The sequence below is a fragment of the Odocoileus virginianus genome, chromosome 8, assembly GCF_023699985.2.
Source record: "Odocoileus virginianus isolate 20LAN1187 ecotype Illinois chromosome 8, Ovbor_1.2, whole genome shotgun sequence".
NCBI classification, from domain to species: domain Eukaryota; kingdom Metazoa; phylum Chordata; class Mammalia; order Artiodactyla; family Cervidae; genus Odocoileus; species Odocoileus virginianus.
Genome location: NC_069681.1, coordinates 34891193 through 34904731, shown reverse-complemented (window position 1 = coordinate 34904731; position 13539 = coordinate 34891193). Strand labels below are relative to the sequence as shown.

At 47.1% G+C, this 13539-nt stretch overlaps 1 protein-coding gene across 2 annotated transcripts in view; it reads right to left on the bottom strand.

Annotated features, from left to right (window-relative positions):
* The window catches only part of STK24 (serine/threonine kinase 24), a 91069-nt gene that overhangs the window by 35632 nt on the left and 41898 nt on the right, over window positions 1–13539 (bottom strand). For both annotated transcript variants that reach the window (XM_070471490.1, XM_070471489.1), the window contains exon 2: window positions 12561–12791. In XM_070471490.1, coding sequence (XP_070327591.1) covers window positions 12561–12791 — 231 coding nt within the window. The remainder of the gene's footprint in view (window positions 1–12560; window positions 12792–13539) is intronic.

Genomic DNA, 13539 nt, shown 5'->3' with positions numbered 1-13539 from the left:
CCGAGAACACTGTAACAGAAACCTACTAGACCCAGCGTGTCCAAACATCTCACCAGGCAGCACCTACTAACATCTTCAAGGACGCGGCGCACCCAGAAATGCTCCCTTGGCTCGAGGCCCCTCAGAGCAGTCCAGCAGGTAGCCAGCCTGCACTCCAATCAACGTGAGACCCTCCCCATCCACCCCACTCCTGCCAATCCGTGGAGCCCAATTATGTGCCAGTTATGTGGAAACAGGGACATTCCGTCCACAAAGACCCAACAGGCCCAAATGCAGTGTGAAAGGCTGGTGGTAAACTTCATTATTCACGAGAACCAAGCATGCTCACACTTTCAATGACACATCTAGACTTTAAGGGCTTCCTTTGTGGCTCAGCTGGTAAAGAACCCACCTGCGACGTGGGAGACCTGGGTTCAATCCCTGGGTTGGGAAGATCCCCTGGAGAAGGGAAAGGTTACCCACTCCAGTATTCTGGCCTGGAGAATTCCATGGACTGTATAGTCCATGAGGTCGCAAAGAGTCGGGCACGACTGAGCAACTTTCACTCACTAGACCTTCAAGTCACACCTCAATGCCCTCTGGTGCCCGCACCTTTTCTTACTATCCACGATAAGTAGAACTGTATACACATGTCAGACGAGCCAAGAAACTTGTCTTTCTAGAAAGAGTCTTGTCATTCACGTTACTGCTTAAACTTTGAAATGAAAATAGAAGGGGAAAAAAAAAGAAAGGGAAACCACAACAGAGGGTTCCAACAATATTTATATCACATTGTTCACACCTCTTATGTGTGGTTTGAAACTCTTGAGTCTCTAATTAACCAAAGTGATGAAACACAGTTTTCAGGGACGGGTGGGGTTCACGGGCACAGCGCCAGTGGAGTCCCGAGGTGGCCCGTGGCTGCCGTCCGATCCCCTGGGGAGATGCGGAGTCGTGGCCCGCTGAGCCTTTCCCGGGTCCGGGTCCAGAGCCTTTACCTCCTAGACGGTCAGAGCTCGGTACGTAAACCACACACGCTGGCACCAGACTCGTGAGAGTCGACAGCAACCCCATCAACAGTGTGTTCCGCCCCACCGCCCCGATACAAGCAAGAAGGGCAGGAGACTCTGTGCAACTTGCCCCCGAAGCAATAATGGCTCTGAGGGACCAGAATGAGGCCCGCTGTGCAGTGAGTGACAGACACAGGCCCGCAGCGGGCTGACCGTGACTTCAAGACCACCACCTCAGTCGGGGGAACGCCTGTCCTCAACCCGGAGAAAGCGCCCAGGCCTGCCTCGCACTCCACTCGGTCCTAAGCCCCGCGTGGCTATCCGACGAGGCAGAGCCCCAGCCCTGGCTGCAGACAGGAGGGAGAAAGTCTCGGGGCTCCGACACGCGTGCACGAGCTGTGGGTGGAGGCTGAGCTCAGGCTGACGGAGGGCGCATGTCTGTCTGGGCACCGCTGACCACAGCTTACCTCCGCGGGAGTCTGGCAAGGCGGGGGCCATGAGCCCACTGTCCATCGGGCTGAGAGGGAGACATGGATGGGAACCAAAGGATCTTCTAAAGGCAAGTTCTTAGCACAAGATGGCCCCAAGGTCCCTGCAATCAAAGAAATCATTGTGGCTTTGCCTGTGGCATATGTGTGCCCCTTTTCCTTTAGGGACAAGTCTGTCCCCCTCTGAACGGAGCTCCATTTTCAAAACACAAACTGTCCAGAAATACCACTCCACCTAGGGGCGGGGCGAGTTAAGGGGGCAAGAAAAAGGCAAGTGGTCTTGAACGCCACAATTCAGAATAGAAAGCAAGCCTAAGAGCATTTCCTTCTCAAAACAGACCCAGAAATCAACTGTTACTTTTAGAGAACCAACCGTTTTCTACCAAACATTTCAACACCTGCAAACTCCTCCTCATCACAGCCGTTTAAAAAATATGACCAATAATGACTCCCAAATCCACACGGCTCTCTATACCAGCCTGGTTAAAAGCAGGGGGAAAAGGCTTCTATAATAAACAAAAAACGTGGGTGGTTAGCTTCAATAAGCACTGGTCTATAGCCAACCTCACCACGGGCTGATCTCCACTGATACCCATTTATTTCTACATGGAAAAGTCATTAGATGGAATTGAAGCATATAATCAGAAAGACAATCTCACACTAAGGCAACCAACAACCATCAAAATCCAGGCAACTAAGTTAAAGACCTAAACCAGTGTAATGATGCTTGGTCTACTTAACAGGTTAAAGAAACTGCTTTTAGCAACTCAACCTGCAGCAGGCAAACAGCCACCCAACGCCAAGACACCAGTAATTCCCAGACTTCCCAGGTGGCACTGGTGGCCAAGAGCCTGACTGCCAGTGCAGGAGATAGAAGAGACTCAGGTTCGATCCCTGGGTCGGGAAGATCTAGAGATGGGTATGGCAATGCACTCCAGTACTCTTGCCTGGAAAATCGCATGGACAGAGGAGCCTGGTGGGCTACAGCCCATAGGGTTGCAAAGAGTCGGACACGACCGAAGCAACTGAGCATGCACACACGCAAACGCACAGCTAGCAAAGCTGTCTGCATATGCTCTATAGCATGTCGCATCCCAAGCTCCTTTTCTTCAAAAAGAATTCCTCTTTCCTTCAAAGAAATGCCTGAGGATATTTGCTACCTGCCACCAGCGTAATGCGACTAACAGACATCAGAACACTCTCTCTGATCATCTGTGCATCAAGCATACGGAGACAAGAGCAGGGAAACCTACTCATGAGGAGTTTAATAAATCTACGTTTCAGACATCCAAAGGGGAAGGAGAAGAAAGTCACATACAGATCAATTTACTTCTTTAAAGATGAGTCATCACGGGAGGGGACAAATGGATAGGCTGATCCGTGTTGATGTACAGCAGAAACCAACACCATATTTTAAAAGAAGAAAAAGAAAGAAAGTGAAGCTCCTCAGTCACATGCGACTCTTTGCAGCCGGTTGGACTGTAGCCTACCAGGCTTCTCCGTCCATGGGATTCTCCAGGCGAGAGTACCTGAGTGGGTTGCCATTTCCTTCTCCAGGGGATCTTCCGGACCAAGGGATCGAACCTAGGTCTCCCACATTGTAGGCATACGCTTTACCCTCTGAGCCACTAGGGAAACCCTTTAAAAAGATGGATTGTCACGACTGGGACAAAAGGACTCTCAAACGTACCGGTAAAACCTTTCAATTGTATACGTAGGTTTTTTGAAAACATCTCAACCACTTCAACCCTCCTGAAAGGACCAGGAGCTAACTAACTCTTCAGGAGTCAGTCCTCCAGACACCGAGGGGTCTCAACTGTCAAACCAAAAGGCAACAGCATCACAAAGGCCCCACCCCAGGATGCGAGGGAACAGAGCATCAGGAGCCAGCTGTCAGGAAGGGCTGAGCTGAGGAGGAAGGGGACGGCTCGGGCAGTGGGGAGGCGAGCGCCGCCTGGCGTTCTACCCTCGGCCGAAGAAGCAGGCCGGCTGGGCCACCGGGCCCACAACGCCACCAGGGGATTCCTGGCAGAGACGAGACTGCGTGCGGGCAAAGCAGTGGGAGGGATAGGGCGGCCGGGACCAGGGCTCCAGGGCCACGTGGGGGGCCCGCTGCCCAGCCCCATGGGGGTCTTGACAGCACAGGCGAGGCCTCTGGGTCTGGGTCGACGTGGGCCTGGCTCCTGGATCAACTCCGAGTCCACATGGTCCTCATACGTGCACCACAGAAGGGGCCATCAGCTCTGCCTCGAGAGCAAAGAAAACCATTTCCCCGTGCCAGGCATGAACTTCTCCCATGGGACTACCCAGGGAACCAGGGGGCAGTAAATAAAACTTCAACACGGCCACAATAAGGTCCTGTGGAGACTTCCAGCCTGAGAACCAAGGCAAGAGCGCCAGGGTGACCCTGGGCCGGGGGCCTGCAGGCCTGCCGTCTGGCCACCTGCTCAAGCTTCCCGAGGGGTCTCCACGGATAGGCTGACCCGCGAGCAGATGCCGGGTTCCATGGGATGCTGGTGGCGGGCACTGCAAACACGGACATGTCAGCCGTCGGGGCGAGCCCCGCAGCAGCGACCCGGCTGGAGGCACCCTGCCAGACGGCCGGGCCACGCAGCCTGTGGCTCTCCCACCTTCCGCCCCGGGGCTCCGGGAAGCCCGCCCTCCTTCCAGCTCCAGAGGAAAAACCCTGTTTGGTGGGAGGCGCGAGGTGGCTTCTCCAGCCGAGGTTTTCTGCTCGAGAGAACAAAAGGGTGAGGCTGGGAGCCTCCCAGGTCCCTTTCTGCTCTAATAATCTACGATATTCTAGCAATTTCTCTGCACGAGACATGTGTGTTTTTTAAGTAATTTTACTTATTCATCTAACTTTTGAATGTGTTGGCTCTTCATTGCTGCATGGGCTTCTCTAGTTGCAGACAGCAGGGGCAACTCTCTGGTTGCGATGTGAAGGCTTCTCATTGCCGTAGCTTCTCTTGTTGGAACCCGGGCTCCAGGGTACGCGGGCTCAGCCGCTGTGGCTTGCAGGCTGAGCACACAGGTTCAAGTGTTGTGGTGCAGAGGCTTAGCTGCTCCGTGAACTGAACCCATGTCTCCTGCATCGGCAGGTGGATTCTTTACCACTGAGCTACCAGGGAAGCCTTATTAAATGGCAAGCCGTGCTGAATCACACAGAAAAAAACTTGAAAGATCAACGAGTCCATACTCCGTTATTTTGCAGGGAAGGACACATGTCCAGCACCAGGTGACCAACTACAGGGCTGGTTTAACTTGGAGCTGGGACCCCCATCTTCAGAGGCAGGTGGACCATCTCCAGAGCTCGAGCCTGGGGGTCAGAATGGCTAGAAAAGCACAGAGAAGTGGGGACACGAGGCAAACCAGCACCCCCTTTTCTAACTAGGCTTCATCTCCAGCTCACTTATGATTTTTCTCGAAACCAAATCTGCAGGCCTTCCCCCACCCCCCGGCCACCCCCAAACTCCTCTCTCCTAGTCAGGCTAGGGCCACGTCATCCCACCAAGCTGCCTGGCCCGAAACACAGAGGCAAAGTATCGAAGTGGACCTTGAAAGCAATGGAGGAAGAAGACTTAATATTACAGTAAATTCAGGAACATGTACAGCTCACCGAGGATGTCCAAGCCCCCCAGAGCCCCACCTTCCTCCCACACCTCCTGCCACTTGAGGTGCTTTGCTCCCATGTGTCTCGGACCGACCCCGACAAAACTAGAAACAGTTCCAAGCCACACAGAGAAATGAAGACCACCCAGGGCCTCTCCCCGCTGCCGTCTGAGTGACTCCGACACATCACTGCCCCTTCTTGCTGGTTCCAAGACACAAACAGTCCACAAACTGCAGACATCTCAGCAACAAAACACACCGGCCAGTTCACCGTGTTCTCAGCTCTGTCACTCCGAGCCAAGTTAGTCCTCCACCCCAGAATCCAGGGACAGTTTAGGAGTAGAGATGCAGAACCGCCAGCCCAAAAGGGAGTCAATATTCGATGATTCCACCCCACACACAAAAAAAAAAAAAATCGATGAACAACCTGCAAAAACACTGCATCAGCATCCTTCCTGACCCATGAGCAGGAAGGAAGTACCCCGGGAGGGAGTCGGCAATGGGAACGCTGTCTGAGGCAAGGTCAGATTCTATTTTCCTGTTCTGTCTGTGAGCACCGTGCAGAATTCAACAGAAGAAAAAACTGATGTGTAACAAAAGGGGCTTGGACAGTTCTCAGCTAATAAAGCAACTCTCCGAGCCTCGGCAACAGCCAACTACAGAAGACTTTCCCTGCTCTATGAAACCAGTTTACTTTCTTAGAAAGGGCATGCTGCAGATTTGGCTATTTGCCATCTACTTACATTGAGATGGAAAGAGAAAAACCACATACCTATCTTTACAATAACAGGGGGGAAAAAAGTACATGCTATGGTTTAAAAACGAAGACCAAAACAGTCTAACCAGGAACAGCAGCAGACTTCTTTAATTAAAAAAAAAAAGAGGCCACACATCAAAATTCTATAGAAAATATCCTACTTAAAGAAAAATTTAACATGCATTTTTTTTTAAGATCAAGAACAAGACCAGTGTATCCCTCCCATCGCTGCCAGCCCACACAGTTCTAGAGGTCATGGTCACCAAAACATAGGCTATAAGATGGTGATGTGAATAGACGGGGGCACAGAAAACCATCATTTACAGACATGAGGGTATGCATAGAAAACTAGTCAGAGTTCAAGATTGCCAGAAACGATGTGGGAAAAAAAAAAAAAAAAAAAAAAAACCTCGTCCCCTTAAATAGGTGATAACCAACCTGAGAATATATCACTCAGAACAGCAATAAAAATGTGTCTGGGAACCTGCACAATCTTTCTAGAGGAAAATGTTTACATTGTATTAAAGCTCACATATGAAAACCTGATTAAAAAACAGACACTCATAGCCAAGCATGGGATGACATAAGATGTCGATTCTCAAAAATCAATTCTGAAACTTCAGTAAGACTTTAAACTGAAAATGTGCAAACTCATTCTAAGGCATGTGGACGAAAAAAGGTCTTCAGAGACCTCATGTACTTGTTAAAAACAGCAAAAGTTTTTGGATATATGTGGGCAGAGGTGGAGACCATTATCACTCCAGATATTACAACTCAAAACAAGGCCAAGGTAACAGTAATTCTCTCACACACACACACACAGACCATGAGTAATAACTCACCCAGGAAGAAAACAGAGAAAGAAACAGGCCTAGACATATATGAGGACTTTGGTATATAACATCACATGTAAGTGGGGAAAATACTATCTTATACAATAGTATTATAAAACTTATTTCTATATGGAGGAAAATAAAATCCTCATTTCAAACTGTATGCCAGACAGATAAAAGAGCTAAATGCAAAAGGCAAAATTATAAGGCTGATAAAAGATAAAAATTTTCATATAATTCTTAACCATAGGTAACTGGTAGGTTCCTTAAAGAGGATCCCAAAAGCAGAAATCTGAAGGTAAAAACTTTTAGATTTAACTACATTAATATTAAGAATTTTTTTCAACAAAGGACACCCTGAAGTCAAAAGAACTGTAACAGAGTCAGAGAAAATACTGGTGGTATCTAAAACTGATAATATTTCAATATATATATCAAATATTAGAACACAGGAAAACCAACTGAAAACTTAAAAAGATATGAACAAAACTCAACAGAGTAAGAAATCCCAAAGGCTAAGCATTTGTGAAGACACACAAACCCACTATTGGCAGAAATGCAAATGAGCATAATAAAATGCTCTATTGCATTTATGGAATTAGAAAATTTTTTAAAGTTGTTTATCAAGACTGGCAGGGAAGTAGAAAAGTAAGGCCCGACATCATTACCATGAGGGGCATGCAAACTAAAACCACAATTAGATACCACCTCACCTCCCTGAGGGTGGCCATCACAGGAATGCAAAGAGGATGCAGAGAAATCAGAATCCCCCTGGTGCAGGTCTTTGGAAGAGAAAACAGCCTGGCAGTTCCTCAAAGTGTCATACACAGAGTTACCATATGACCCAACAATTTCACTCCTAGGCACATACCCAAAAGAAATGCAAGAATGTTGACACAAACACCAGAAAATAATGTTCACGGCAACACTGTCCATAATAGCCCGAAAGTGGAAACAGCCCCAGATGTTCATCAACTGCCAAATGGGTAAATAAAATGCAGTGCATTTGTAGGGTGGAACATTATCCAGCAATAGAAGGAAATAAAGTACAGACACAGGGTACAAAACGGATGAGCTTTCTGAAACCATCATGCTAACGTACAATCAACCCCACAGCAGAATCGTCTGTACTTGCATACAACATCAAAACATGTGAAGGGACTTTCCTGTATTACTTTTCTGACAAATACAATTGATAAAATTACCCTAAAAGTTCTAGGAACTTAAGAAAAACACTCTTAAGTCAATGATCTGAATGCATTATTAGACAAGGACTAATGGACGTGCTTCCTTCATACCGATAATACAACAAAAATGACTGGGAAAAGTAAAGGTTTGACAAACACAGCTTTGTTTTGCCCTGTACCTGATGTGCACTGATTAAACTGGCCTGATATTTGATAATATTACAGAATTCATTATAAAAGAAAATAATAACCCTAATTTTAATATGCTAAATGTTAAGACTTAAATTTGGCAAGATAACTTTTCCCTTAATTAAAAAAAAATTCTTAAATTAGCATTTACTAAATAACATGCTGGACAGTTTACCTATGTGATTTCAATCTTTACAGTAATCCCATAAGATACGAGACAGTTAGGTAATCATGAACTAGGGTTGAAGACTAAAATCCTGGCTGAAGCAAGAATCTCAAAGTAGAGATTCTAAAACTCTGGCAATCTTCCCAAGACCAGAAAACCTACAGAGTTGAGATGCTGAACAGAATGAGTGACTCTAATGAATGCTACTTAAAAAGAAATTGGGCTTAGAGTGATCTATAGCACCTCACTGTCCACTGTTACAATCTTATGTCCTCAGGGAGTAATTAAAGCCAAAGAAGTCCCTCTTTCCTGCACACCACACCCAAACCACTCCTCACTCCCCAACACAGGGTTTCATCATGACCTTGTATTTTCATGGCAGAAAGTCCCAGTGGTATTACATAATGGTTGGGATACGAAAGCTTTTGGTTAATATTCCAGCTGGTTTTAACTTTCCCCAAATTAAACAAACTGCGGTGAATGAAAGGTCTATGGCATCATCTTCAAGACCTTTTCAGGCCTCAGATTCATCCATGTAAGTTTTCACTGTTGCGTTATTCCACCTCCTCCCTAAATTGGTGGTGGTGTTTTTGTTCTTACTATGGGGGCGGGGGAACAGCAAGTGGGGGGGAAAGGCTACACAGCAACTCTCTGATTACAGCTACACAGTCAAAATTCACTCCATTCTGCTGACCTTCAGTAACATTCAATATATTTAGACCACGTATCTATTGTTTTTTAATTTCTCCTTAAGTACAGCACTGAAACAAAAGCATAACTATGAGACTTCTAATGTGAATCCAGCAAGACAGAAACCCGTCTCTGCTCACTTCCTCTTTACTCAGTCTCGGTGTGTCAAAGTCCCTTTCCAGTTCAGTCACTCAGTCGTGTCCGACTCTTTGCGACCCCATGGACTGCAGCACGCCAGGCCTCCCTGTCCATCACCAACTCCCGGAGCTTGCTCAAACTCACGTCCATTGAGTCAGTGATGCCATCCAACCTGCCTTCAACATTTCCCAGCATCAGGGTCTTTTCCAGTGAGTCAGAGTCCCTTCACACAAGGTGAAACCCTGAGGTCCTCTCCCCGTCACCACTTAAAAGACTAAAAACACTAGCTCTGAAAGCTATGGAGAGTTTAACAAGGCAGGAACAGCCACATCAAGCACAGTAATTTTCAACTTTGTGTCAAAGATGCATTCCTCTTACATGTCAATTTAAAGTGTATCTTACTTGACAGCATGGTGGTCGTGGTTTAGTTGCTAAGTTGTGTCCAACACTTGGGACCCCATGGACTGTAGCCCACCAGGCTCTCTGTCCATCGGATTCCCCAGGCAAGAATACTGGAGTGGGCTTCTATTTCCTCCTCCGGCGGATCCTCCCCACCACCCAGGGATGGAAGCACGGTCTCCTGCATTGCAGGCATTTCTTTACTGTCTTGAGCCACAGGGGGAAGCTACTTGACAATATGGGACGTGAAAGTGAAGTCACTCAGTTGTGTCCGACTCTGCCACCCCATGGACTGTAGCCTGCCAGGCTCCTCCATCCATGGAGTTTTCCGGCCAAGAGTCTTGGAGTGGGTTGGCATTTCTTTCTCCAGGGATCTTCCCGACGCAGGGATCGAACCTGGGTCTCCTGCATTGCAGGCAGGTGGTAAACCACCTGAGCCACCAGGGAAGCCCCTGACAGCATGGACCACACTAATCAAACTACCTAACCCTACGGAGATGGTAGGGAAACGGCCTCTGGCTTGTCACTGGAGGGTCTTCCTCTGGACCAAGGCATTTCGTGTGACTCTCTCACAAAAGAGCGGCCGGAACCAGTCCTGCTCAAGTTACAGTAGTTAATTAACACTGTTTTAACAAGAGCAGTTCATGGGTTTTCATCAAATGTGACTGGAAGGTTTAAGAAATGAAGGGCAACTTTTCACAACAGTGATATTAGTCATGGCATTTCTGAGGCAGTTACATTCTCCGCGGGACAATCTGCCTGGTGAAATACATGAAGCACCACAGACAGAATTATTACCGCTCTTCACCCTGCCTGAGCAGAGCGAGCGGAAAGTCACCCCTGGGGTTCTTCCGCCTCCCTCTGAGCGCAGATGGCCTTGGAAAGGACTGGCTGGCTCAGCACCAACCAGTCTGCTCAGCAGCCCTCCATGAGACGGCCCCCCCAGGCTCTCCCGGGTCGGGTGTGGTCTCCAGGCTGAGCCTGGCCAGGGCGTGTGGGCAGAAACAAGGTGCCTGGCCCTGGACTGCGTGCATGAGAACTCCCCACAGGAGCCTCCGTTTTCACCCCCAAGCTGACTTGGGGCGGCTGAACACAGCCATACAGGCAGGGTAAGAGCAATAAGAGAGAAGGAACCTGGGTTCCTAGTAACTGGAGGAAAACCAGCCATGGATCAGGGCTATGCGTGAGCAAGAAATAAACTTCTATCATACTGAGCCATTAAAAACCTAGGGTGTTCATTCCAGGAGCAGGTGACATGAGGTTAACTCATTCACTCGCTGACTCTAGAAGGACGTTAGACTGACTTGGGATTAGTGGCTCAGCAATATACTCGGCACGCGGTAAAAATTCCAGTGAGGAGCTAAGACTGAAAGGGACACTTCTGAACCACTGCTCCTGAACTTCCATAGTTAGATATTAGCCAGTATATTCATCAGCAAAAATTTGCGAGGTTCTTCCACACTTTCTTTGCCAAAGCGACCACAATTCATGTTAAAATTACAACGCCTGCATACTACATGAAACCCAACTCTGGATTTACTACGAAACTATGTTGAAGTCATTTCTCAAAGGATAAGTGATAATCAGCAGACACGAGTTCAAGGTGAGTCTCTTCAGTCATTAGTTTTTTCTTCTCAAAGGAAATTTAACATTAAGAAGACCTCTGCCTTCCCGTGTGGAAGTCACGTGTGCCCTTCTCTTGGGACCATGAAAATAATAGAGCTTATTTACAGCACTTCCCCTGTGCCCCGTTGAGACCCAAGCTGGATGCTCCCCCACGGCAACTGTCACTGCTACCCGCCTCCTTCTTGCTTCCAACCTCAGTGGATACGTCCTCCACTGCTAGGTAATTTGAGATAAATAGAAATAAACCCAGACAATTAAGAAAGGAAATTAATACTCATTAAGTACCCAGTACACAGCCAGATACCTTCATACACTCAATTCTATTTATTCTTGGCCACAATGAGGTGTATACCCTGATTCTCCATTTTACAAACGAGGAAGCAGGGAAGTTTAAACGCAAAGTCCAGGACAACTGACTCCGAAACTTATTCTTCCCATTTCAAACTGCTGCACTTGACCTCTGACATACTGCCACTCTTTAGGCAATGAAAAAAAGATAGCATTACCATCCAATATTTATTTCCTTTAAATATGCATTTCAGTGAATCAACGGCTCACTGATGTCCCATCCTCCCACTTAAACCTTATTACCACATTTCCACAAAATCGAAGCCTGTACCAGCCCTCTGACATCAGAGCAGGCTGACGGCTACAATACAGCAACCCGAGAGGACAGACCCGGCAGGACGAGGCCCGGCCTTACGTCACCCGGGCGTTCCGCTGCCGACCCCTCAGGAAGTTCTTTCTACCTGCCGAGTTCTAGTCTCCACAAGGATTATTTCAGAAAGCTTTTCACCGACTCTTTTAAGATTTTTGAAACCCCATGTGAAAATGATGTATGTTAAGGAACCTGAAACACGAGGGACAATCTTAAACTTTCCATGCAGGACTGGGAAGCCACCTTTAACAGAATTCTTTCCCACCTGAAGAGCTGCATGAACGTTGAGGACTATTTGTAGTAGTATCCTGTAACCACCACTTTAAGTAATTATTTATTAACTGAGAATTCTTCAAAGTCTAACGGAGATAAACTAGCTCACTAATCAACATTCTCAGTCCTCAGCAGTTTAAAAAAGAAAAAAAGACACTAAATTAAAACACATTTGATATGAAAATATCAAAAGACTCATATTCTGAGGTTGGCCTGAGCCTTCATCACAAACCATACTAAAATTAGTTGATGAGTGGTCGTCATTATACTAGCTTAAAAAAAAAATGCACTTTTGATGACAAGGTCTTACTCAGAAACGCTTTCTTATTTGAAATGGAATTTCAACATCAAACACTTTCTACTGAAAATACATTTCCGTCAGTGACATTTAAGATGAGAGGACCATCGGAGCCAGGTCCTTCTGACTGCAAAGGTCGGGACACTTCTTCCTCTGAGACGCCACTGTGCTGTTTACTGAAATCCTCCCCGACCGCAGCTCACGTCTCAGTCGGGCGCAGCCCGACGGAAACGCGCATTTGCGTCTTTGAGCCTTACCTTCAGATAGGACCCATAATATTTGGTAACGTAGGGGCTGTCGCACTGACTCAGCACTGTGATTTCCTGCTGAATGTCCTCGATCTCATCCTCTGCTTCCTCCAGGTCAATGATTTTTATGGCGACCACTTTCTGAGTCCGATTGTCAATGCCTTTGAACACCTCGCCGAAAGAGCCCTTTCCGATTTTCTCCAGTTTGGTAAAAAGCTCTTCTGGATCAGCTTTTAGGTTCTGCAGGAGAGAAGGAAAAGGGAAACTTCAGTAAGTCACAGGGGTGCTTGGATAACGTCTGTGTATTAACAACGTCCAGACCATGGTCTTTCTAAGGACGGATTCGTTTTCCTTAAGGATCAGGCTGGTGGTGATCACAGGCCTTCACACTCAGGACACACACATTTCTCAATCTCACCCGCGTGTGCAAGTTACACTATCAAACACAGCAAATGTGCAAACAGGAACAGTGACCCAGCTCAATTATAGAAACTGAGGAAGGCTCCAGCTTTTGTATAAATAAATATCAAACCACTTATTTGAACGTAACAGATATATGGATTTATTGAAAAATCACTCGTGTCTAACCAAAAATTCTACTTTTCTCCCTACACCCCACCCCAACTTTTCAAATTTGGGTAGGTATACACTGAAACATAGGTTAATCAGCAACATCATATAACAGAGAAAAAGACATACACCCTGGCTTGTTTCAGAGCAGGCCGTTTCCAGTAAACACAGCCCCATGCATCTGCACTTAACTGCCGCTGCCTTAGCCTAAATATTTAACTGGATCCCAGGAAACAATAAGGGAGTGTTTTCTTTTGTCAGGTAAACGTCCTACCCTTGAAATGGCTTCTGAAGGCTCGTAACCACCAATCTGAATAGTTGAAAAACACATATCACCTACACCTCATAAGGTTTAGCTCTAAGGACTCCAGCGCCCACCCTAACGGCTCCCTTGACCAGAGAGACGGGTGAGCAGCCG